General features: G+C 38.3%; 1 protein-coding gene across 1 annotated transcript in view; it reads right to left on the reverse strand.

Annotated features, from left to right (window-relative positions):
* COL6A6 (collagen type VI alpha 6 chain) overlaps window positions 1–27,746 on the reverse strand; it is a 164,366-nt gene that overhangs the window by 42,998 nt on the left and 93,622 nt on the right. The window contains exons 21-28 of the mRNA XM_078432352.2: window positions 25,555–25,590; window positions 23,930–23,992; window positions 22,257–22,319; window positions 15,115–15,177; window positions 10,646–10,708; window positions 9,805–9,855; window positions 7,666–7,701; window positions 6,876–6,938 (exon numbers count right to left, since the gene is read on the reverse strand). Of these exons, the coding sequence (XP_078288478.2) occupies window positions 6,876–6,938; window positions 7,666–7,701; window positions 9,805–9,855; window positions 10,646–10,708; window positions 15,115–15,177; window positions 22,257–22,319; window positions 23,930–23,992; window positions 25,555–25,590 (438 nt within the window). The remainder of the gene's footprint in view (window positions 1–6,875; window positions 6,939–7,665; window positions 7,702–9,804; window positions 9,856–10,645; window positions 10,709–15,114; window positions 15,178–22,256; window positions 22,320–23,929; window positions 23,993–25,554; window positions 25,591–27,746) is intronic.

Below are 27,746 nucleotides of genomic sequence, written 5' to 3' on the forward strand. Positions count from 1 at the left end.
AATTATGGAAAAAGAAGAAGCTGAGAAAAAGAGAGTTAAAAAAATCCAGGAGTATAAGGGGAAAATTAGAGAACTAAGTGATGCACTAAAGAGAAATAATATATGCATAATTAGTATTCCAGAGGAGGAAGAGAGAGGGAAAGGTGCTGAAGGGGTACTTGAAGAAATAATAGCTGAGAACTTCCCGGATCTGGGGAAGGAAAAAGGCACTGCTATCCAAGAGGCACAGAGAACTCCCTTCAGACATAACTTGAATCGATCTTCTGCACGACATATCATAGTGAAACTGGCAAAATACAAGGATAAAGAGAAAATTCTGAAAGCAGCTAGAGATAAACGTGCTCCAACATATAAAGGGAGACCTATAAGACTCGTGACCGATCTCTCTACTGAAACTTGGCAGGCCAGAAAGGAATGGCAGGAGATCTTCAATGTGTTGAACAGAAAACATATGCAGCCGAGAATCTTTTATCCAGCAAGTCTGTCATTTAGAATAGAAGGAGAGATAAAGGTTTTCCCAAACAAACAAAAACTGAAGGAATTCGTCACCACTAAACCAGCCCTACAAGAGATCCTAAGGGGGATCCTGTGAGACAAAGTACCAGAGACATCGCTACAAGCATGAAACTACGGACATCACAATGACTCTACACCATATCTTTCTATCATAACACTGAACGTAAATGGACTAAATGCGCCAACCAAAAGACATAGGTTATCAGAATGGATAAAAAAACAAGACCCATCTATTTGCTGTCTACAAGAGACTCATTTTAGACCTGAGGACACCTTCAGATTGAAAGTGAGGGGATGGAGAACTATTTATCATGCCACTGGAAGTCAAAAGAAAGCTGGAGTAGCCAGCCATACTTCTATCAGGCAAACTAGACTTTAAATTAAAGGCTGTAACAAGAGATGAAGAAGGGCATTATATAATAATCACAGGGTCTATCCATCAGGAAGAGCTAACAATTATAAATGTCTATGCGCCGAATACCGGAGCCCCCAAATATATAAAACAATTACTCATAAACATAAGCACCTTATTGATAAGAATGTGGTAATTGCAGGGGACTTTAACACTTCACTTACAGAAATGGATAGATCATCTAGACACACGGTCAATAAAGAAACAAGGGCCCTGAATGATACATTGGATCAGATGGACTTGACAGATATATTTAGAAGTCTGCATCCCAAAGCAACAGAATATACTTTCTTCTTGATTGCACATGGAACATTCTCCAAGATAGATCACATACTGGGTCAGAAAACAGCCCTTCATAAGTATACAAGAATTGAAATCATACCATGCATACTTAAAAAATACCTAGAAACAAATGAAAATGGAAACACAATGGTTCAAAGTCTCTGGGTTGCAGTAAAAGCAGTTCTAAGGGGGAAGTTTATATCAATGCAGGGCTACCTCAATAAAAGAGAAACATCTCAAATAAATAACCTAACCAATACCTAAAGGAACAAGAAAATAAAAGAAGAAACAAAGCCCAAAGTTAGAAGGAAATAATAAAGACCAGAGCAAAAATAAGTGAAATAGGGGCTAAAAAAAATCATAGGAAACATTAATGAAACTAAGAGCTGGTTCTTTGAAAAGCTAAACAATATTGATAAACCTTTAGCCAGACCCGTCAAGGAAAGAGAGAGAGAGAGAGAAGACTTAAATTAGAATTAAGAGAAAGGTAGAATTGACAGCACAGAAGTATAAAGGATCAAAAGAGACTACTCTGAAAAATTATATGCCAACAAATTGGACAACCTAGAAGAAATGAATAAATTCCTAGAAACATATTGTTTCCAAGACTGAATCAAAAGAGAAAATCTGAACAGACCAATTATCAGTAATGAAACTGAATTGTTAATTAAAAAAAAAAAAACTTATAACAAACAAAAATCCAGGACCAGATGGCTTCACAGGTGAATTCTACCAAACATCTGAAGAAGATTTAATACCTGCCCTTCTCAAACTATTCCAAAACACAAAGAGGAAGGAAAACTTCCAAATTCATTCTATGAGGGCAGCATTACCTTTATACCAAAATTGGGGTGTGGGGGGGAAACCCACTACAAGCAAAGAAAATTACAGGCCAATATCCCTGATGAATATAGATGCAAAAATTCTCAACAAACTATTAGCAATTCTAATTCAGCAATACATTATTAAGGTCATCCACCACAGTCAAGTGGGATTTACTCCAGGATGTGAGACAGGTTCAATACCCACCAATAAAATAAATCAAGTTGTTGTATCAAGACAACACATTAATGAAATGAAGACTAAAATCATATGCTCATCTCAATAGATGCGGAAAAAGCTTTGACAAAATCCCAGCATCCATTTATGACAAAAACTCTCAACAAATTAAGTTTAGAGGGAACCTGCCTCAACATAATAAAAGACTTATATGAAAAATCTACAGCTAACATCATATTCAGTGGTACAAAACTGAAAGTATTTCTTCTGAGATCAGGAACAAGACAAGGATGTCCACTCTCACCACCTTTTCCAACATAGTACTGGAAATCTGAGCTGCAGCAATCACACAAGAAATAAAAGGCACTCCAAATTGGTAAGGAAGAAGTAAAACTGTCACTATCTGCAGATGACATTATATACAGAAAACCCTAATGAGTCCATCAGAAAACTATGAAAATAAAGGAATTCAGTAAAGTCACAGGATACAAAATATAAGAAATCCCTTGCATTTCTGTATACTAATAACAAAGTAGCAGCAAGAAAAATTAAGAAAAAAAAATCCCATTTGTAATTGCACCAAAAAGAATAAAGTGCCCCGGAATAAATTTAACCAAGTAGGTGAAAGACCTATACTATGAAAACTATAGGACACTGATGGAAGAAAATGAAAACACAAGCAAGTAGAAAGATATCCTATGCTCATGGACTAGAAGAATTCATATTGTTAAAAATGTTCATACTACCCAAAGCAATCTACAGATTCAGTGCAATCCCTATCAAAATACCAGTGGTATTTTTTACAGAACTAGAATAAGTAATCCTAAAATTTATATGGAACCATAAAAGACCCTGAATACCCAAAGCAATTTTGAGAAAGAAAAACAAAGTTGGAGGTATCACAATGCCAGATTTCAAGATATACTACAAAGCTATAGTAATCAAAATGGTATGATACTGGCACAGAAACAGACACATAGATCAATACAAAAGAATGGAAAACCCAGAAATACACCTATGGTTATGTGGTCAATTAACCTATGACAAAGGAGGCAAGAATATACAATATGGAAAAGACAGTCTTTTCAACACATGATGCTGGGAAAATTGGACAGCTACAAGCAAAAGAATGAAAGTGGACCACTTTCTTACACCATACACAAACATAAACTCAAAATGGATTAAGGACCTGAATGTAAAACTTGAAATCATAAAACTCCTCAAAGAAAACATAGGCACTAATCTGGATCTGTCTCCTCATGCAAGGGAAACAAAAGCAAAAATAAATGAGATTATTATCAAACTAAAGAGCTTTTGTGCAATGAAGGAAACCAGCAACAAAATGAAAAGGCAACCTTACTGAACGAAAGAAAATATTTGCAAAAGGTATATCCAATTAGGAGTTAATATCCAAAATATATAAAGAACGCATACAACTCAACACACACACACACACACACACACACACACACACACACACACACAAAATCTGGTAAAAAAAAAACAAAAAACGGCAGAGAACTCGAATAGGCATTTTCCCAAAGAAAACATACAGATGGCCAACAGACATGTGAAAAGATGCTCAACATCAGTCATCATCAGGGAAATGCAAATCACAACCACTAGGAGATAATCATCTCACACCTGTCAGAATGCCTAAAATCAAAAACACAAGAAACGACAAGTTTTGGTTGGAGAAGATGTGGAGAAAAAGGAACCCTGGTGTACTGTTGATGGAAATGTAAATTGGTGCGGCCACTGTGGGAAACAGTAGAGAGGTTCCTCAAAAAATTAAAAATAGAAGTATCATATGGCCCAGTAATTCACGGATGCTTACCCAAAGAAAATGAAAATGTTAATTTGAAAAGGTATATGCACTCCTGTATTTATTGCAGCATTTTTTTAATGTTTATTTCTTTTTGAGAGAGAGAGAGGGAGGGGTAGAGAGAGAAGGCGGAGGGCGGGGGGGGGGGGGCGGGTGGAGACAGGGGATCTGAAGCAGGCTCCACACTGATAGCAGTGAGCCCGATGTGAGGCTTGAATTCACAGACTGCAAGATCAGGACCTAAGCCAAAGTTGGATGCTCAACCGACTGAGCCACCCAGGTGCCACTACTGTAGCGTTATTTACAGCAGCCAAGATTTGGAAGCAACCTAAGTGTCTATCAGTAGACGAATGGATAAAGATGTGATACGCACACATGCACACACACACAAAAACAAATCGGATCAAAAAACGGGCAGAGGACTTGAACAGCTATTTTTCAAAAATGACATACAGATGGCCAACAGACTCATGAAAATCTGCTCAACAGCATTCATCATCAGGGAAAAGAATATCAAAACCACAGTGAGATATCACTATACACCTACCAGAAAGGCTAGATTCAAAAAGATAAGAAATAACAAGAGTTTGCCAAGGATGCGGAGAAAAGGGAACCCTGGTATACTGCTGGTAGAAATGTAAATTGTTGCAGACAGTATGGAGGTTCCTCAAAATATCAAAAATAGAAACACAATATGACCCAGTAATTCCACTTCTGAATGTTTACTCAAAGAAAATAAAAAAGGTAATCTGAAAAGATAAACATCCTTAGCAATGTTAAGTGTCAATCAATAGATGAATGGATAAAGAAGATGGGATATATATTGCAGTGGAATGTTAATCATAAAAAGAATAAAATCTTGCCATTTGTGGCAACATGGATAGACTCTAGGTTATTATGCTAAGTGAAGTAAGTCAGAGAAAGACAAATACCATATGATTTCACTTATATGTAGAATCTAAAAAAATAACACAAATGAACAAAGAAACAACAACAGAAGCAGAAATAGACTCATGGATGGAAGGGACAACCAAATTGGTGGTTGCCAGAGGGGAGGTGGGTGGAGGGGCTTAAGAGGTAGACTTCCGGTTATAAAATAAGTATGTCATAGGGATGAAGAGTACAGCAGAGGAAATATGATCAATAATATTGTAATAATATATGGTGACAGATGGTGACTATACATCATGGTGAGCACTTTGTAATCTATGTAATTTCTATGTTGCACACCTGAAACTAATATAGTATTGTATATCAATTGTATTTCAATAAAAATTTTAAAATCCTGGAGAGTCATAGAGGTAGAAATGGCCAAGTGTAATGCAAAAGAGAATGAACACATAGGAGAGCATACAAGCCACCACACAATCCCTTAGAAGAGCAGGCAATTGAACAGTGGGGTTTTTTTTTTACTAAAAAAACCCAATCTCTGTACATAAAGCTGTTGTGCTTAATAAAAACTCAGATCAGGATAAAATTAACCACAGTGACAAAACTGGAAAACCACCTCAAGTATCAAGTTATATCAGACTTTGTTTTTCTTTTCCTGTTAATTAATATGGTGTTAAGATCAGTTTACCCAGTCAGTGCTGTGCTGAAGAAAAAAAAACAAAGAAATTTATTGAGAGACAATGATCAGAAGAATGTCTCTTTCACAAAGCAGCCACGTCATTTATACACAGTGGAAATATAAAAAGTCAACCAATGCAAAAATCCATTCTTAACCCACTGGAACCCAAATATGCCAATGCCTATGAGCTATGCTGGACACAAGGCATTAGGAAATTTCCAAGTCCCCCTATGGAATAATAAGGACATATTCAGTCACATAATAAATGGAAACACTTTTTCATAAAAATTAAGACATACTCTCTTAAGCTAAATGGGTATTAAGCTAAATACCTCATCAAAAGTAGTTTAACAAAACCTTAATAGTGAAGAACACGACGCCAACGGGCCTTAGGCTGCACTAAATCTGCCAGGGAGACAGGATTAAACTGACCATATTTTCCAGTGCAAATTTTTGACTACAAGGATTCTTATAACAAAGTCTTATTTCCAGTGTTAAGAATGAAGGGGTGCCTGGGTGGCTCAGTTGGTTAAGTGTCTGACTTCAGCTCAGGTCATGATCTCTCACGGTTCATGAGTTCAAGCCCCACGTCGGGCTCTGTGCTGACAGCTCAGAGAATGGAGCCTGCTTCAGATTCTGTGTCTCCCTCTCTTTCTGCCCCTCCCTCACTCACACTGTCTCTCTCTCTCTCTCAAAAATAAACTTAAAGGGGCTCCTGGGTGGCGCAGTCGGTTAAGCGTCTGACTTCAGCCAGGTCACGATCTCACGGTCCGTGAGTTCGAGCCCCGCGTCAGGTTCTGGGCTGATGGCTCAGAGCCTGGAGCCTGTTTCCGATTCTGTGTCTCCCTCTCTCTCTGTCCCTCCCCCGTTCATGCTCTGTCTCTCTCTGTCCCACAAATAAATAAAAAAACGTTGAAAAAAAAAAAATAAAAAAAAAAATAAATAAATAAACTTAAAAAAAAAAAAAAAAAAAAAGAATGGTATGTTGGCAGCCAGAATGGGTGAACTTGTTCACTAAGAGCATATACGTCTTTGCCTTCTTGCTGGCATTGAAGGAGGAGTCATATATCCATTTCCTTCCCCAGGTATGCCTTAACAACACACACACACACACACACACACACACACACACACACACACACACTTTGCAAGTCTTGAGGAACATTTTGCAAGTCTTGAGGAACAAGTAACAACTCAAATGAGTATAAAAGCATGGGAAGGACTTCCCAAAGTAGCTGAGGTTGTAAGGCCTTGGAATCTAAGATGCTTACCGTTTTGCCTCTGGCTCCTTTGGGTCCAGTTTCTCCTGGACCACCACGGTCTCCAGTCTCACCCTAATTAAGTTCAGAAAAATAAAATGGTAATTAAAATCCAAGAGCCACATCTCAATGTGTTTTTAAACTGATTCCAACACGAAGACATTTTTCATATACATTTTAATCTTCAAGAGTCTTCTCTGAAGTGTCTGTCCTCCCCCTCCTCCTTTCTCCCCTCCCCCGTTTTATGGCTCTCTACACAGCACAGGGCTGCCTCATCGTTTTACTCTGCCTCCCTCTTTCCAGCCACAACATAGTCAGCTCAGAGACATGAACTGTCCGTGCCTTTTATTCTGCTCCCTGATCGAATCACAGAACTTGACATTTACTGAACTCACTAAATGATTCTAGCAAAAGTGAAAGCTTTAAGGTAGAGGGCATCATTACTAACTTATTATCAGAAGGTGATTTATAATCACATTGGAAAAACCGAGCCAGGTGAAGGCAGGTTTTGGGTTTCTTTACATTTTACTTTCCTTTGAGCCAAGAAGAAAACACATTATGATAGAGGGGAAGGAGTCCATGTGAGAAGAAAAATAAAGGTGATTTTTTTCCTTTACTTATGATTTTAAAAACTAGAAATGAAATTTAAAAAAAAAGCCTGCTTCTCTCTCTCCCCTCTTTTCCTCATAAAGGTTTCTTTTTATTCATTGATCATTAACTATTCTTCTATCATCCTAGGATACATTTCACAGCCTCAGGAGTATTTCTGATTGATCTCTACTTAATATGAAGTGCACGGTACCTTAGGTCCACTTTCTCCAGGAAATCCTTCTTGCCCCTATAATTAACAGTATGGAAAATTAATATACGTATCACTGATGTAGGTTTGCCCTGACTTTGATTTTGCCTGCTGCCTCATTTGGTTTTAGTATCTCTGAATCAGCGAAGGGCCAAAACAACTATAAATGAAAATGTACATTATTTGAGAAACTAGCTCCAATTTCTAAATTAAACTGTACCAAAATATCATGACAACCTAAGTGGATAAATGCACACATCTGAGGAATTATAAAGCAGCTCTCCTTCTACTGGAGATACATAACAGGACAGCTGGTAATATGGCCGAGTGTCTCTGAAATAGTCCTCTTAGAACATATTTCAATGGAGAAATTTGGGAAACCTAGAGTTTAAATGTGATCACTTGTTTTCTGGTTCCCTGTTTACCTTAGTCCATAGACTATAATTGAGGATGTCTGATAATCCCCACTTGATGAAAAAACAATGATTTAAACTGAAGTTTATTTTCTGATTATTAAATGTAGTATCTCCTCAAACATATATAAAATAGAAAAGAATGGAAAGAAGAAAAATTACTCAAATCTCACTACCCAGAACTAACCGTTAGAAATGGTTTGTCCTGTTTTCTTATTTTTAGGGCGCCTGGGTGGCTCAGTCGGTTAAGCATCCACCTTCAGCTCAGGTCATGATCTCACAGTTGACGAGTTCGAGCCCTGCGTCGGGTTCTGTGCTGACAGCTCAGAGCCTGGAGCCGGCTTCAGACATGTGTCTCCCTCTCTCTCTCTCTGCCCCTCCCCTGCTCATGCTCTGTCTCTCTCTCTCTTGCTCTCAAAAATAAACATTAAAAAAAGTTAAAAAAAAAAATCTTGTCCTATTTTCTTATTTTTTATTTTTTTAACTAAAAAAATTTTTTTTAATGTTTATTTATTTTTGAGAGACAGAGCACAAGCAGGGGAGGGGCAGAAAGGGAGAGAAACACAGAATCTGACTCAGGCAGGCTCCAGTCTCTGAGCTGTCAGCACAGAGCCCGATGTGAGGCTCAAACCCACAAACTGTGAGATCATAGTTTGAGCCGAAGTCGGCACTCAACAAACTGAGCCACTCAGGTGCCCCTAGTCATTTTTTCTTTAAGCCCTTCAAAATGCATTTTTTAGCATAATTGGGATAAGTATTCTTTTCTAATTGTTTACATAACTCCAAACTTCATATATATTCATTTTAAAGAGGGTGAATATTCTAATGCTATTAGCTACTTAATATTTCTCTTTTATCAGATATTGAGATTGTTTTCAATTATTCTGTAAAGAAAATTTCACTGGAAATGCCTCATTCATTAGTGATTTTTTTTTCAAAGAAATTTTAGCTTTTTGGGGTTTATTTTTCCAGTCTCTTGCATAATTCCTAGTGGGATTTCACTTGGAATTAATTGATCCTTTATAATGTTTTAGACTTTCCAACAAGACTTTGGTATGTCTCCATTTAGTAAAGTTTTATATTTCAGTAATTATTTGTCATAGGTCTCAAATATTTCGCAGAAGGGATATTCTTAACTACATAATGTTTTTGTGGATACTGTTATTGTGATTTCTAAGTGGTTATTATTTATATACAGAAATCACTGGTTTTGTAAATTTATCTTACTTCCAGATCCTTAAATATTCAAAATATAAAGTTATAATTCTGATACAAAGTTAAAAGTTTTTATTTTTGAGTTATTCCTTGGCTCAATGCACGTTAAAAAGGCCCGTGAAATGTCTCACTAATGGTTAAACAGATTACGAGAACAAATTTTGGAATGCCTCCCTGAGTAAACTCGAGCACAGAGCTGCTAAGATTAGAGGCACTGTTCAGGCTGTAAAAAGTCAGGCCCTGGCCACACATCTCTACAGAGAACAGAAAATTAATTTCAAGTTTCAATTGTTGCCTGTGCCTTAAACCATCAAATTGTATTTTCTTCTACCACATTCTCCAAGGGATATCAGCAAATAAGTTATCAAAATCTATCTCTAAATATCCAAGACTGCCCTATTCACTGCTTTTTTTCCCTCTTAAATGTAACAAAACAAAACAAAAAAAACCAACAAAACTAAAAAAAGCACAAAAAATAAATGAAAATTTTCAGCTTCCAGTCAATGTGTCTTACCTTTGCTCCTTTCCTTCCAATGCTGCCATAACCTGGAGGGCCATCATCGCCCTGTAAACAAAGGCATTAATTACAAACATCCGAGACTACAGACTGGAGGCAGGCTTATCCACAAGAAGACAAGACACCCGGTTTTTTGGTTTGATTAGGAGAAATTAGGAAGCAGGATACTTCCTCTGGAGCTGGCCACTGACATTTGGTGATAGTAGCACTAAAGATAACTCTCAGTGACAGATATAGACCGTGCAGTGTCCCTTAGTCTCGCTTGTTTCATCTGTAAGGTGGAACTAAAAGTTATAACCACTCATGATGTTATTATGAGGACCGAATGAGAAAATTTGAGGCATACAGTCATGTCAATAAAAGGAGGTAGTGGTGCTTCTGTTTAACACCTGTATTTTTAACACCTTAGCTCTAATCCATTTTCAGTTTGCTAGATGAAAATAAGGCCTTCTAAATTCTTGGTCAATGGCTACTGTCAGACCCTTGCAGAAGGTCTTTGTGACAAGTCCTGAGCTCTGGGGGAGGGTGGGCTGGGTTTCTGATGAGCAGGTTCTGATGGGCGGAAAGGATAGAAGAAGGGTTACGGGGATGCTCAAGACACGTTTTTGTCCAGTTTATCATTTGCCTTTAAAAGCATCCTGGCCAGGGTGTTTGGTATGGGCAAGTGGCCACCTTAGGAAAGGAACTAATCCAAGTTAAGGATAATATCTCAGTTTCTGGAAAGTTAAAAGCTAGACTGGGGTGGTATCTTTAATACATGCCCCAGAGAACCACACGTGATATCTATTGAACTAAAAGATTCCAAGGGCCACGTCAAAAGTAGGGATCAAATACAAACCGGCAAGCCTCGAGGACCGGGGAGGCCAATAGGTCCTCTTTCTCCCAAATCTCCAGGTTCTCCCTGTCAAACAAAACAGTGAAATGTGTCCTTGTCAGGCTTGTTATTATTTTCTGATAAAGGAAATGAGCAGTGACGGTACTAAGATAATAGTTAGTTATACAACTGCATCCATGTCATTGTATCGAACACAGTGACAATGGCTTTGTGGTCAGGACTGCGAGTTGTATAAGCAATGCAAGGAATTGGCTGTTGTTGGCTAGTGAGGTCTCCTGCATTGACGAATGAAGTCCCAGCAAGACTGATACATTGTTTAGTGCAAGTTGCCATCTTGGCAGCTCAGTACCATGAACCGCACCCTTGGAAATGTCTTACCATGAGTCAAAGAGGAAGCTCTGTACTGTTTTAAAAAATTAACAAAACTGTTTTCCAAGATGATCCATCAAATCATCTGGCTGCTGCAAAGACAACAGACTTCTTAATCTAGTTTTAAGTGCTAATCAAGATAACCAAGTTAGCACGACATTCATGGCAATTGTTTCTGACTTCTGACTAGTAGACTATCTACTGTGGGTTATAAATCAATCTCAGGATTATGCTGAGTGAAGTCCAGCTACTTGGGAAAGTTAACACAGCTCTACAAAAGAAGGTTAACTCCTTTTCTTAAAAAAAAAAAAAAAAAAAAAAGAAAAGAAAAGAAAAGAAAAGAAAAGAAAAAAGATGTTAGATTTTAGATTTACATAAATGGCAAGGTAGTACACAGAGTTTGTATACACTCCACATCTAGCTTACCCTATTGTTAGCATTATATTAGTTACATTAGTAGGGCCCATTTATCACAATGCATAAATGAATACTGATTCATTCTTATTAACTAAAGCCCATACTTTATTCAGCTTTTTTTTTTTTTTTTTTTTTTTAAGTTTTTACCTAATATCCTTTTTCTCTTCCAGGATCCTATCCAAGATACCATATCATGTCTTCTTAAGTTCCTTTAGACTGTGACAGTTTATCGGATTTTCCTTGTTTTTGAGGACCTTGACGGTTTTGAGGAGTACTGCTGAGGTATTCTGTAGAATGTCCCTCAACTGGGGTCTTTCTCATGATTACGGTGGATTTTATGGGTTTAGGGGGTAAAGATCACAGAGGTAAAGTGCCATTCTCATTACAACATAACAAGAGAACATTCTATCAACATGGCTATCACTATTGATGTTAACCTTGACCATTTGGCTGAGGTAGTGTTGGTCACGTTTCTCCACTATCTAGTCATTCCCTGTCTTTCCCATAATGTACTCTTTAGAAAGGAGTGTGGAAACGTACCCAGCCCACACTTTGGGAGTGGGAGTGGTTAAGTCATTTTTAAAGACAGAAAGGCAACCAGTTAAGTGTGAGAAGTGCAAATGGACAAATGTCCACTAGCACTGAACTCAGAGTAATACAGAGTTGGGTTCCATGGCTGGGAAGCAGAAGACCACCTTTCTTTCAGGGTAGTGGCTCTTAAAATTGGCTCTGGGGCCACCTGTCTCACAACTACCTCAGGTCCACATGCAAAGGAAATTCCTGGACTCCACTGGTATGGTCTCTCATATTAGAGCCCAAGAATATGCCTATTTAAATAAGCTTCTCTGCTGATTATTTTAATTTTTTTTAATGTTTATTTTTGAGAGAGAGCAAGCGAGCGAGCAAGCATGAGCCAAGAAGGGGCAGAGAGAGAGACGAAAACAGAATCTGAAGCAGGCTCCAGGCTCAGAGCTGTCAGCACAGAGCCCAAGGTAGGGCTGGAACTCACAAGCTGTGAGATCATGACCTAAGCTGAAGTTGGACGCTTAACTGACTGAGCCACCAGGTGCCCCTCCGCTGATTCTTATACACAGTGAAATTTGAGAACATCTGCTTTAAGGTACAGAAACAAGGGAAGCCAAATGGCTTGAACGGGGTCACTTTTACTATTGGTACAGTCAGGTGTTGAGCCCAGAATTAACCAGTAAGTTGCTTGTGTCCCTGGGTACTTGGGCTTATTGTAGTAAGGTAGGAGTAAGGTAGGAGTAAGTGTTCGGGGCTCATCTCAGTTGACAATGAATCCAGAGGACTCAATTTATCTTGGGACTTCCCAAAGGATTTGGGTTTGCTTTGAGGGTACGTATTTCCAAATTCTTGCCTCTTCGTCTTTAAAAGTCCCTGTTATTAATAATGATCTTTTGGGCACAACTACCCTGCTCCTATCTATCTCCTTCCACACTCTTACCTATAACTGGCCCAAGGAGCTCTCCATTCCTGCCGACCTATCTCCTGGTCCCTTTTGTTTCATCCAATGGATTGCTTTCTTCTCACAAGCAAACCTCTATGCATCCATGAAGCTGCACACAAACACACATCCTACCTCATTGTAAGATAATTGGTTCTCATCAGTGATACCACTTCCCCTGCAGCCTTCCCCAAGGGCAAGAAGGCAGCATTGTTTCTGTTCCAAACTTTCCTTTCCAGAGCACTATTGCTACACTGCATGCTCTAGCAATCCTTTCCTGTTGGAGTTGATTATCCCTGCCATCCACATATCTCATATTTCGCCCTCCAGTCAATAGTCCTTACAACTTGACCGCTGGCCTCCATCACTTCAGCCCTTCTTAGCAGTTCTCCATAACAAAGCTAGCCTCTCTTCTCATGTTCTCATTCTCACCCTCTGTGTCAAGAAATTTCCCCATTAATTACCTACTCTGACATCTTCAATCTTCTCCTTTCTCTCTGCTCAGATGCACACTCCGGTCTCTCCTATCATTGAAAACAAATACCCAGCTTCAATCAGTCCTATACTGGTGGTTAATACCCTCTCCCTGCCCCCAAGTCTTGCTTCTTCAAAGAGTAGTTTATAGCCCTGAATCCATTTCTTCCTCTCCAACACATTGTTCAGTTCTTTGTAGGCTATCTCCCTTTCTTTCCCCTTCTCTCAAACGCTACATTTCAAACTATTCTTTGGAGCATCTTAGCTACCAGAAGCAATGGCTTCTTCACTCCCCTTATCTATTCTGCACTAGCTGATACAATTGACCTCTCATTCTTCAACTCTTCTTCTCAGCACCCAGTGTGCATTTCTGTTTCTTTCCCCTCCTTTCTAATGACTGTCTCCCCTTATCCTTCTTACAAATAGATATCACTAAGAGTCTTTTTAAGAATCCAAATGCCTCTGAGACCTACAACTCTGACCAGCCATAAACTCTTTCCTCTATTTCCCAAACCAAGTGGTTCCCTTCACTCCTATACTGTCCTTTCTCATGAGTTTCCTGCTTCTGGGATGGTGCTACACGCATGCAGGAAGCCCACAAATCATGTAGCCCTCTTCTTTATACCTTAGTTTCCTACTAGAAGAGTCTTCCAGAATCATGATGAGTTCCTCCTGTCCTCACCCTGTTACATCATCCCATTGTTGCTTGTCTTAGAGACTATGAGAACGTACCCACTAGTCTCCTAGCTTCCTATCTCTCAGCGCTCCAAATATTTCTACACTGAGTGTCCTATTCAAAATCCTCCCAAGTCTGGCTGTGTTCATACACTCCACTAAAAAATTATAAATAGCACTGTACTTGCTACTTAACAAAGCAAGTGACCACAGACTTTGTCTTTTATGTGCCTACCAGACAGGATCATCTTCTTCCCCAAATACCCATTTCCCAGGATTTTCCAACCCTGTGCTTTCCTTCACATGATTTCTTCTCCCTGAAACCCTCCATGCCTCCTCTCTGCTTGCCAAAGTCTTTATTATCTTCTAGGGTCTGCTCCAAGTCTGTATCCTCTATGATGCCTCTTTCCCCAGCCTGGAAATACTTCTACAAACACTATATTTTAATGTCCATTCTCAGACCTGTATCCTGGACTACTTTATGTCATAGATTATTGTCTTGAAAATATTCTAAATTCTGTGGGGACTGACTCCATGTCATCTTTATTATACAACCCAGAAATTCTTTCATTAAGCAAATATTTTCTAAGCAATTATGTGCCAGGAACCGTTCAAAGTACTAGGGATGCATCAGTGAGCAAAACAAAGAGCTCCACTCTCCTGAAACTGACTTTCTAGTCCAACAGAATGCCCGTACAGTGACTTTGTCTTTAAAGGTGTTCAGCAAAGGTTTACATGCATGGGAGGAAACAAATAAAGAAGAAGAGAGGAAGGGAAGGAAAAAGAGAAGGTCAAAGGAAGGCCTGTCCCAGAACAGTCCTCCTTCCCTGAGGTTCCCCCAGGCTAAGATTGGGTGTAGCCCCTCGTGAAATTATGCTGAGCTGGAATCCTTGACCTCATTGTCGTCCACACCCACGTCCTTAGATGTTGTTGGCTCTCTAAGAATTAAGCCAGGGTGTAGGGGCAATAAGATATTCTCCTTTGTGTTGAAAGGGCTCTGGCTAATACAACCAGACACACTTACTTTGAGGAGAAAACCTTAACTTTGGTGGGCTTAAAGAATGTGACCTACTTTATTTCCTTGGCTTCCCAAATGGCCTGGACTCCCTGCTTCTCCTCCTGGTCCTGGAGGCCCCTGAAACAAAACAAGGATTGCAAATATAGCAGAACATAAAGCAACTTCCCCTTAAACCCTCTGTGTCTCTTCTAAGAGGAAAATGAACCACAGATGGGAAAAGAATTATGGCTTTACTGATTTCTGCTCTGGAAAAAAGTATCACAGCTGTCAAATAAAAACTAGTAAATAAAAGAAAATTAATAAAGTAATTCATGCCAGATGTGGCCTAACTGATCATGCTTCCTTGTGAGTCTTCTTTTCCAAAGAGATTTTACATTCTCACTGTTTTGCTTTTACAGCAGATGTTGCTAAAATGTCTAACATTTAAAGAAGGCATTCCAAATGACATTTGTCTTTAACTGTATTCTGTCTGGTTCTTTGTTTTGCTAGAAAGCATTTTTTTAAAGGTAAACATATATTTATTTGCAACTAATATAATTTGTACAAATAGAAAGTTCAAGAAACTTCCCCCCAAATAATTAGCATTAATAACAAGATATGTTCAGGTGTACCGGATAAATGTTCTGAAATAGTTTTCCCTTCCCTACTGATAAATTAGAAAAGCAAATGTACATAAATCCCCATTTACCGTTAGAAGAAAAAAACTAAAATATTTAGAATTTAACAAGAAAGATAAAGACCCATATAATAAGAAATCTTTAAGATCTGATTGAAGAACGTAACAAAAGTTAAACAGGTGGATAAATATACCACATGTCAATATGGAAAATCTGTTTGATATAATAGAAGTTTCTGTAGCATTCTAGAAAGCATGTTTTATTGGAATAGCTTTAGAACTAACCATTTAAAAATCCCAATTCAGACACAGCCCAACTGCCTTCCCATGTTACTAACACTTGGGATCAAATTTTTCCTTTGGGATATCCAAACATATGGCAACACAAATCTCTTTTAGTTAAAATGTTTACATAGGTACTTGTAATAATTCCAACACCAATGAATGGAAATCATTTTCAAATTTCTTTTTTTGCCATGGTTACTGTAATTTAAAAATAAACAAACCATATCTGTGTAGTAAGCATGCTACTTAGCAAATTTTGTTCAGAAACAAAAAATTATGACATTAACCTTTTTTATCTTGAAAAAATTAAGGATGTACTAAGTTGGACATAAAAAATTTCCTAATAGGAAAGACTGTTAAATAGTATATTGGTTACCAGGGAAGATGATAATAATCTTTCCACAATCTTTGTTTTTTTCTCCTCCCTCTCCCTTATTTATCCTAAAAGAAGAATCTCAATTTCACTTTCCATAGCTGTCAATCCTTTCCCTTCTCTCAGTCCTACCACTTCATGGAGCTAGCTCCCGTGACATCCACGGGATGTTTTCTGTTCTTTTCTGTTCTTACCTTAGTTGATTTTGATCATGTATTCTTTGAAACTTTTCCATTAAGTTCTGTAACACTGGTTACCATGGCCTTCCTGGTCCCTCTCTGGCCTCTTCTCAGCAAACTTCAAAGACTCCATTGGCCTCTTCAATCTCCATGTGCCCTGAGGCTCCTCTGATCTTATTTTCTCATTTAATCCTCTCTTCCTGAGTGATTCCCCCATAGATTCACATATCACTTTACAAAATAACCCCTAAATATTTGAATCTCCAGTTCAGACCACTCAACTAAATGCCAAACCCATAAGTTAAAATGTCTATTGGAACTGATTACCAAAGATAATTAGATTTACTGCAAGTCACACTTGGGTTCATTCTCTTTATTAAGGAAGCCCAAAGTGGAAACTAGGAATCATCATAGACCCCTCCCTTAGCTTATCTCTCAAAACCTATCAAGTATAAGTCCTACAGATTCTATGCCTTTCTGTATACATCTCTCTTCTGTTCCTATTGCTATCATCTACCTTCAGGCCTTCCTGCATTCTGTCTAAATTCCTGGATTCCCTGACTGCAGCCTGGCCTCTCTCTAATCCATTCTTCATGACTTTTCCTTTGGATTTAAAATGTCAGGCTAATGCTGCCACTTTTTCTGAAATTCTGAATAGCTCTCAGAATAAAGTTTATGGTCTTTACTTATTAATACACAAAATCCCCCAAAATGTTGGGACTGCATCTCTCCATTGTCATCTGTGACTACTTCAATCACTGTATGTTTATGCTTAAACCATCTGAAGTCACCAAATACTTCTTGTTTTATATCTCCGCACTTGTGCAAGTTCTTCCCTTAGCTGGTCCATTTTTCCATCTGGAGAGAGGTACAATCTCCCTGTTCTGAAAATCTTATTTTTAGCATCACTGTTTCAAGAATACCTGAACCCCCTGGCTACACTGGGTCTCACAGATTCCTTTACTCTGTATGTAGTTCTTCATTCATTTCTTTCTCTCATCCACTAGATACTAGCCTGTACATTCCTTGAAGGAGTATACCCTATTGACTTCATATCTCTGGAATTTTGTCTCTAGGTACTTAGTACAGTACCTAGGTACTTAGTAGAGTACTTAGAACCTCTCAATCCACCCATTCATTCATCTATCCATTCACCTCTCCAGGAAAATCCCCCAAGAGGGATGAAATAATGTGTTTAACTTCATTTTCCGTATGAAATGTTTGTGTACTTCACAGGATGAGGAAGTGAAAAGATTTCAATTATCCTTGACCAAAGGCATAAATTGGAAGTCTGGCCTAGGAGTTCACTTTCTGTGCTTCCTTCAGACATAATGAGCTCTAAGAGATGAAATAATTTCAGGGAGATTACTTCATGTGTAGTCACTTTGAGCACACACGAGCACAGTAAGAGATTACCTTGTTTAAAAGCCCTCCAAAATGGGATGGATGGGCAAATGGAGGGACAGAGGGATATGGATGGATGCAGACAGAGCCTGGTCATCAGAACATCAGAGAACCTGATCCTGTTTCCTATGCAGGACCACACAAAATACCAGACTGGCATTTGTGATTGCTTGAATAGGCCTCAAGCTTCATTGAATGGTTATCCAGATAGGTTACCTATTCAAATACTACTGGTTGTATAGGGCACCATGTTTTTAAAGGAAAGGTGAAAAATTCCCTGCAACCCCAGGATATCAAAGAGCCAAAAAGTTACCTTGATTTGAGGCCAAGAGCAGCTATGGAATATAAAAAGAAGCTTAGGGCATTTAAAGGAAAAGGACACCAGCTAGAGATCAAATCTCCATCGGCTTTGTGGCAATGGCAACCTTTTATCGAGTATTTTGTGCAAAGCACTGTGCTAAGAGGTGTATGTTTACACTATCCAGACTTTCTCAATCCTTACAACAACACAGTGAGATACATATTATTGATACCATTGTTTACTGATAAAAAATAAATTCTCAATATATTTAACCCCAGATCACTGTTAATAAGAGGGTGAGATGGGAACTGGACTTCATTTTGACTCTGAACTCCTAGCTACTCTGCCTGCTGTTTTGAAGACTGTTTGGGGACAGGATTCCCCAACTCTACTATTCATGCATCAGCTGAGATTGGAGTTTTAAAAATGTGAATCTCCAAACTTGATGCAGGAGGCTGGGGCCAGATCTACCCTGCAATATGGGGACTTGGGCTGGGGGTCTTTTGCTTGTGTTCAGACTCTGTGACAGAGTCTTCTGCAATCGCAACTGCTTAATACAGGTGTTAAGTGATGATATAAAGGAGATGTTTAGAGTTTAAATGTTTTAAAAATTGTCCTTAGATGTATCTGATCAGAAAGGATAGCACTAGGATTTGGGGATTAATGGCTGCTACAGTGCCAAGGACACCTCGACTTTGGATGGGATGTGGCTGGGCAGGGACAAGAGATGCAGGCTCTTCTCATGCTTAAAAGGAATCCTGTCACTTATTATTTTCTTGGGGGCAAAACCTTGCCTACAAGGACAACCGGTAAATATCAGGGTGAGCAAAAACTACTCAAGGAGACTAAATGCTCAGCATCTTTAAGAGTCAGATATGAGCTAATTCTGAGAAAATCAAAAAACAAGAGGCCAGCCCTTGCTGGTGGGCTAATGCAAGAACAAACCCGAGACACCTGAGGTGTTGATCTTGACAGTGCTAATCTAGGACATAGCCTCTAACTCAACTTCTAATCCTTCATGCCTCCTACACTCCATCCATACTGGATCATTTATCGTTCCCCAAACTCACTTTGATATCTCTTTTTAGATTTTCTGGCTCCTTTTCCCAGATGCCTGCCTCTCCCTTGGTCACTGGAAAACACCTCCTTATCCTGCAAAAGCGAAACCACTCTTCTGCTCTAAAGCCATCCTTTGTCCCACCATTCTACCTGAGGTGTAATTCTACATTAGCATTTAGTACATCACATCTCAACTATTCGTTTGTATCGGTCTCCTTTATGAGATTGGGAGCGTGCACTTTTATCTTACTACAGAACACGCACACAGGAAGCCCTCAGTAAATATTTGAGGAAAAGGAGTAGTTGATGGATCATTGAACCTAGATTATGCGGAATGATGAAATGCAATCACTGCAGTACAGATTATTAGTGTTAGTATTACCACGGCCTTTCTTACACTGGAGACTCCTCGCATACTTTGAGCATAAAATGTCCCTGCTAAATTAGATAATACTGATGCAATGCAGTAGTATTAAACATTTACATAGTGCTTACTACACCGCAGGCACTGTTCTGAGAACCTACGTATATTAAACCATTTAATTTCCACCTGATGCAGTAGATACTATTACTATCCTTATTCTGCAGCAGAGAGAATTGAGGCATAGAGAGGTTAAACAAATTACCCAAAGCCACAAAGATAGATAGGAAAGTACAAATCTGGCAATCAAACTTAGGCACCCTGGCTCCAGACACTGTGCCCCTGACCACTATGCTACGCTTGGTAAAGATGACAACAGAAATTCTACTTTATATCCCAAATTGACATGGAATAATTCCAATTTTTCTGGGTATTGCCTGACATTAGTGATTATTTGGCTAAAAACAAACAAACAAACAGAATAATTCCAACACTAACTAGAATTAGGATTGGTGTCTGATTTTCCTTTCTTCCTCTAGGCATTGGTTATGTTAGCGTGGTACCCCAGGGTAAACCAGACGAGAAGGAAGGTATGAAAGAAAATGCCATTCTTTTCAAGGTTATGTGTTTTTCTTATGCCAGAGACTGTACTTCTTTCATATCATAGCCATATACTTGGTTGGATTAGCACATTTTGATTTATGCAGAATTCCCCAACACTGCATGAATTAATAAGTCTTCAGAACACTGTCAACACAACTCACATCCTTTTTTCCAAATGTATGTCCTAAGAAAAGCCTTAAGGCCTGCAATTAAAAAACACTCCCATTATTCCACCTAAATGGCTCGTTCGTGTGTGCTGTATGAAGCCCGTGTCAGTGGATTTATAGAGCCCATAAAGAATAACACTCTCTTGTATATATGATTGGTTTGGTCTCCCGTGGTTTTCCTTTGGAAACAACAATTTTGAAGTCTCATCCATCATGTCCTGAATATAGAAAATTCTACACATCTTTGAAATAGCACTTTCACTGTGTTGACAAGGGTATTTCAAGAAAAGCAAGCAAAGAAAGCAAGCCATGATTTCTAGCCAGATAAATGGAAGAGGTAGAGAGAAGTGGTGCCTTTTGACTAATGCTGGCAATGCCAAGATGTTGAATGATTTATAACTATGATCAATCTTGCCAAAGCAAGATTAAAGGGGACTCACTCAGAGAAGTACACTATAGGGCAAATGGAATAGCTTATTTGAGTAACAGCCACTTGGATACAATTTTGGATTGTAGAGAAGGGAATTACCAAGCTCTTTGGATTTAACACATCTACATTTTAATATTTTATATAAACAGGTGAGATAATCACCTGATATACATTTCCCTTGGCATTTGCTTTTTTTTTTTTTAAATCCCAATTGGTGGTGGCAGCGTTTTTAACGATTCAAGGATGTGAATGCAAAATACTTTTCATCAATTTAGTCCTACAATGAAATTTTAAAGTTTTCATGCTGTTTGAAGGAGCACATTCATCAAAATTGGGAACAAATATCCTCACGAGTAGTTATTCATATGCTTTAAAATACTGTGTCATGAGATATAGGTTTATGCAAATAGCTTAACTATTTTGATGATGAACACATCCACTTACGTGTTGGACCATTGCCTAATGGACACAAAGTAACGCATTCCCTTTATCCCATTATCCAAGTGCAAGTCCCAACTGTGTCTCATTCATTCATTTACTAATTGATTCATTATATAAATACATGTTGAGCTCTACTGTGTGGCAGCCCTGTTGTTTTAGGCTCTGGGATATACGCAAGACAAAATTCTGGCCCTCAGAGAGATTAAAGTCTACAAGAGGAGACAACAAGCTAAACACATATATACTATAATAGCAGTTAGGCAATGACCAGATCAGGTAGGGCCTTTCTACTCAAAGTGTGGTCTGGGAACCAGCAGCATCGGTATCACCTGGGAGTTCATTGGAAGTGTAGAATCTCGGGCCCCACCCCAGACCTTCCGATCTGTATCTGCAGTTTAAAAAGTTGTCCAGGTGATTCTTAGGCACTTTGAAGTTGGAGAAGTGATGTGGGAAAGTCAGTCCCATCACAGGGTGTGTCTGTTAGAATCACCTGGGGAGAATTCAAAGTTACCTGTACCCTGTCCTTACCTCCAGAGATTCTGATTTAAATGATGTGAAGAGGGTTCCAGGTGGTGGAGTGTTTTATAATCTTCCCAGGAGATTAGGACGTGATCTAGGTTGAGGATCACTGAAGTAGGTTGTATCCTGGATGCAATGGGAAGCCCCTAACGATTGAGATCAGAGGAGTGGCATGACCCCATTTCTACTGAGGAGGAATTCTTAACCTCAAAGTAACCGCTGAGCTGCTGAGGCAAAGAGGGCTAGAAGCCATCTCCACCTCTGGGTCTGACAGAATGACAGCCCATCCGGCAAGGTAGGGAACGCAATGCGATGTGGCCACCACACTGAACGCGGAAGTCAAACTTTTGCTGGTTCACAGGCAATGAATAGCTCCTTCTGAAGAAAAGACACTGCAAGGACATCCACATTAAAGCCAAGATCAAAGCCAGGTGTAGTCCCTTTCTCTCATTACATACCTGAGGACCTTTAATTCCCAGACCTCCTTTTTCTCCTTTCATACCAGTCTCTCCTCTGGGACCCTACATATAGAGAATTAAAGCATTATTTGTTTTCTAAAAGAGAACACTTGAATAATAACTTGAATATTAAATATGGACATGATAAGTCAGTCACGTGGACAGAAACTGGAAAGAGAACTCTACCCATGCCCTTGGCTCTGTCTTGATCTATAAGTGTCCCCTCTGTCCATGTATACAAGGGTCCAATCTGCAATTTCGGCAGTTGGGCATTTACAGTCAACTGAATAAATACTCAACGGTTGAATATTTCAGTATTGCTTTCTGATTATCCTAAGCGTCTTTAGACTCCAAATGCATATATTTCTTATGTGATAAAGAAAATAATCCTTAATTATGTAATCTGACAATGAAACATTAAAATAAATTTCAATTCAATAATCACACTGAAGACTGGTCGTAAGATACAGCATGTGGTAAGGTGAAATTTGGATCTTTCTACTTGTAAAATATTATATTGCCTGTTAATCATGGCTTCCATACATTAGGCAGATAAACCTTCATGCTGTGTTTGGCTTTTCCATCTCCTTTTAAATTTTGTTATGAAGAAAGAATAGAAGAAGGGATGTTGTTTTATTACTTGTTTAGCATGAAATAAAGCCAGCCAATCTATTGAAATGCTTCCCCACAACCCCAGTGGCAAATATTTCTCACTTCAAGATAAGACAAGTGAACTTTCCTCAGTTGGCAAGAAAAACAGAAAAAAGCAATCAAGCTCAAAAGAGATAGAGGTCCAAGGGGGCAGATTGTTTACCGCTCTCAAGTCTTGGTAAAAATGTGGACAAAATTTTTCATCTGATGTCTAAGGATATTTTGCCCAACTTTCATGCACCATGGTGCCAACATACAATTGTTAATTTTTTAAAACTATGTGGATTAAAACCTTGAAAAATTATAGAACCATTGCTTGCTCTGCATTTGCCAAACAGCAAAATTATTTCTCAAGATTTCAAAGCCAAGTTTGAGAAAAAATACGTTCTAACTTTCTATACTCTGACCTCTTTTCTTTCATCTCAGCATTTTCTAGGACTTCCTTTCCCTTTTCAGTATTATTTCAGGCTACATTTTGGCACATGCTTCCTTTCCCCTCATGTGATCAGTGTAAGAGCCAACCATGGGCTCTTCCTCAGAAAGGAAAAAGTGCTGGAGGCAGCTCTCTGGGGGAAGTGAACAAGAAAGACAGGCTGAGTGCCATGCTATAGAACACCCTGAAGACTTCAGCTGTATTTGGAACAATTCTTTCCTAGAGTAGAGCCAACTTTTCTACAACATAGGAGTCCAAATATGTAACACTGAGCTCTTACTGTGCTACATGGACCAAAATTCCCAGTTTGAGGCTCAACATTTTCTTTGGCTTAAGGTCTCCCTAGAACATCCCAGCTAGCTTGGAGTTATTGCACAGGGACCCTATCCAGCATGTTCATTCTCCTTTCACCTCTTGAGGCACAAAATAAAGGAGACTAAATGCTGGTCAAGTCAAGACTGTGTCGCTTCCTTACTTTATTACTTTGAAAACACTTTAAGCATCTGTAATTCTGCAAAGAGGTTTGATGAATTCCATCAAATCTCCAGATTCTTCATGTTGTCACATTCTGTTTAGTACTGATATGTACCTGAGGGCCCTTAAGTCCCCATGAGCCTTCAAGTCCATCTGGGCCTGGGATGCCTGTTTTCCCCTGTGGTGAGAGAGAAATCAACCTGTTAACACTGTTTCCTGAGAATTTTGTCTTCTTTCTTCATGTACAACATTGTATATTTTCAATCACAATACAGTGCAGGATCTTTGGAAAAAATATGAAAAATAAGGGAGAATACAAATAAAGAAATAAAATTTTTCTATAATCTTATAAAGCAGAGATAACCAAGGCTACTATGTTGGTACATTTGCTTTCAGTCTTTATACATATGCACACTTACATACTCCTTTTTTTTCTGTAACATTTCCAATATATCTAACTTGGGCATTTGGCCTGAAAAAACTCACAATTTACTTCACATTTTCTTAATAAGTCTCTGGAAATCTTACAACATTATATTTATATTCAAATAGATTAAATATCTATGAATCAAAGTTAAGCATTATCTTCACATTGCTCTTGAACTCTGCCAAAGATAAGAGTTCCAAAAAAAAAAAAAAAGGATTAAAAGGCTTAATTTAGTCAACTATTGAAATAGCCTAAATTTATGCCTCAATTGTTACACAATGAGATGTGATTAGAGGTCCCCTGCTAATTAATGCTTTTTCCTAGATCTCAGAAAGAGGAAATTTCTCAACACTTTCCCCAGCTTCATTTCATTCTTTTCATGCCATTATTCTGGTTTTGCTCTCCTTTTTGTTGAAGTCTAACCTTGAAATGTGTGTGTGGAATGGAGTGATGTCTGTGGATGGTAAACTCTCTTAGTCTTCATCTGAAAACGTCTATATATTTATTCATAGTTTAGCTAGGTATGGAATTCTAGATTAACAGCTATTTTTCTTCTGCACCTGTAAAATATTACTTTGCTTTCTTGAATATTTTATTGCTGAATACAAGTCTGCTGCAATATAATTTGTTACCCTTGGATAAAATGCCTTTTCTCTCTGGTAGTGTTTAAGATGTTTTCTTTAGCATTCCAGAGTTTTACCATGATGTGACTGAGAGTGGATTTATTGTTTATCCTCATTGTATTTTCAACCTGAGAATGTGTTTTTCTTGAATTTTATAAATTCCAAGTCATAATTTATTTTTCATAAATCTTATAGATGACATGTATAATACATCACTAACACGTATAAAGAAGATAGGATATGATATTTGGTATGGTCAAGTGTTTTGAACAAAACACTCAGAATGTCCAATTTGTATTAGAGTTTCACAGTACTCTCATTTTAAAAAGGGTTTATATAAATTGTAAGATTCCAGAGTCAACCGAACAAAAATCTAAAGGAAAGATTACTCAACTGAGTTACTAGTTTGTACTTGATACCTGAACAAAGTTAAATTTAACAGTAATTGGCCCAACTAGTGTCTTATCATTGATTTTTAAAATCTTTGATTAGAATGGTCAAATTTTCATCTTAAGATTTGAGTTTTTGAAATTGTAGCCTAAAAGTTTTCTAGTATTTTATTCCAAAACCGATATCATCAAAAAGTGAAAGAACTTTAGTCTTGAAAGAGATTTCCCAGAGCCTTTATTACTCCTTGACTGGACACAGAACCCTTATCATTTGGAGTTAAGAAAAAAAAAATCACTGTACCTGTGGGCCTGTATGTCCCCTTCGGCCATGAGCTCCCTAAAGTAGGACAAAAGGTAGATACCATTAACTCTGAAAAAAAAAAATGCTTTCTATATTTAATTTAAATTAGTAATGAACACGCTAAGGCATTTTTTTTTTAAGTTCTCACATATTGCTTAAAACATTTAATTATCCACTGCACCATGACAGTAAAATGTTGCCAACTCTGAATTTCATTTTTAATTTTTTTTTTTTTTGAGAGAGAGAGAGCGAGAGCATGCACATGGGAGCAGTGGGGGAAACGGGCAGAGAGAGAGACAGTATTAAGCAGGCTCCATGCTCAGTGTGGAGCCCGACACAGGACTCGATCCCATGACCCTGGGATCATGACCTGAGCCGAAATCAAGAGTCAGACACTCAACAGACTGAGCCACCCAGGCCTCCTGCCAACTTTGAATTCTTATCCTAGGGCAATAGGTAATAAAAAATAATAGACAACTGAAATCTGTACATACTTAGAACAGATTGTGGTCAATAATCTGCCCTCCCCTAAACTATTACTAGAACTGGTCACAAGCTCCAAAATTGATTGATTCAAATTTAATTTCTTTTCACTTTTCCAAAGTACTAACAACCCAAAAATCAAGAGTGTAGTGGCCAAAAGGCAGGAAGCCAGAGAAAAAGCTGGGAGAATTGACTCCATGAACTTTATTATAATTTCAGAATCTAAAGATAGCCAGACTAATTTTATACCCCTTTACCCAAAAAAGCCAAACAATATGCTTACCTGTTAAAAATTAAAGAATCATCCCAAGCATTCAAAAATTCTCAATTCAGTATGCTAATGAAATTAAATTAAAATAATACCGCTACACAATCAAATGAAATTTTCCTAATACTCTCATATATAAGATTAGGGTCTGGGTATATTTCAGATCAACATATTATAGATCTGTAAATTACACAGAGACATTTTATTGTCTAACTTATGATCTCTCAAAGTTACAGCAAAATTGACACCAAGATTTGCAAAATTCAGTAAATATCAGACAACATTTTCTTGATGGAAACTTGAGAGATTCAGATCAAAATTCAATGTGAGGCCAGACTTTAAATTCTTCCAATCACACTTCAGTTAACTTCTATTGTTATCTAGGAAACAGACTGTGTATATTTGGAGAAATGGAGACCCATTTCTTTAAAACTCTAATGAGTCATGTTGAGAGGAGAGTCTAAATCCTCTCCATCAGGAGGAAAAGAAGTTCTCTCCACTCCTTTAGTACAAGAGTTTATCTGATCTGGTTTAATGCACTTCAGTCTCATTCATAAAAATATCTACCAATCATCTACTACCCACAAAGCATATTGAATGGGAACCATAAAGATTACACACACACACACACACAGTTTGTGACCTCAGAGGATGCTCATACTTTGGATTTGGGGGGGGGGTGAAGAGATAAATATTACAATATTTACAATGTATAGTATGGCAAATGCCATAAGAAAGGGGAAGATGGAAATATGGGTTTCGAAGAAAGCAATTATATCCAGTTTGTCAGATTAGGAAAATATTCCTACAAGATTTTTTTGTAATTAAAAATTTCTTAATGTTTATTTTGGAGAGAGAGAGAGAGAGAGAGAGAGACAGTGTATGAGTGGGGGAGGGGCAGAGAGAAAGGGAGACACAGAATCCAAAGCAGGCTCCAGGCTCTGAGCTGTCAGCACAGAGTTCAACCCGGGGCTCTAACTCAGACTGCGAGATCATGACCTGAGCCAAAGTTGGATGCTTAGCCAAATGAGTCACCCAGGCGCCCTGAAGAAGATTTTAAGTTTCTGTAAGTAATCTCTATACTAATGTGAGGCTTAAATTCATGACCCTAATATTAAAGAGTCACATGCTCTACTGACTAAGCCAGCCACGTGCCCTAGAAGATATTTTTGATCTGAGTTTCACAGAAGGTATAGGAGTTTCACAGAAGAAAATGAAACAACTCTTTCTAGTGAAGGGTATTACTTTCTAAGTAATGAAGTAGAGGCAGGAAAATAGGAAGTGTATTTAATGGTGGCATTTCTAGGACAAAGGTGTCAGAAGAGAGGGGAGTAGTAGGGTTACTTAACTGAAGGGTTCATACTCCATTTAGCAGAAACTACTGGCTCTCTTAAAGCAGGAAATGTACATGGCCAGATTTGGGCTATAAGTGGATAGATCT

This window comes from Panthera onca, chromosome C2 (assembly GCF_046562875.1).
Source record: "Panthera onca isolate mPanOnc1 chromosome C2, mPanOnc1 haplotype 2, whole genome shotgun sequence".
NCBI lineage: Eukaryota > Metazoa > Chordata > Mammalia > Carnivora > Felidae > Panthera > Panthera onca.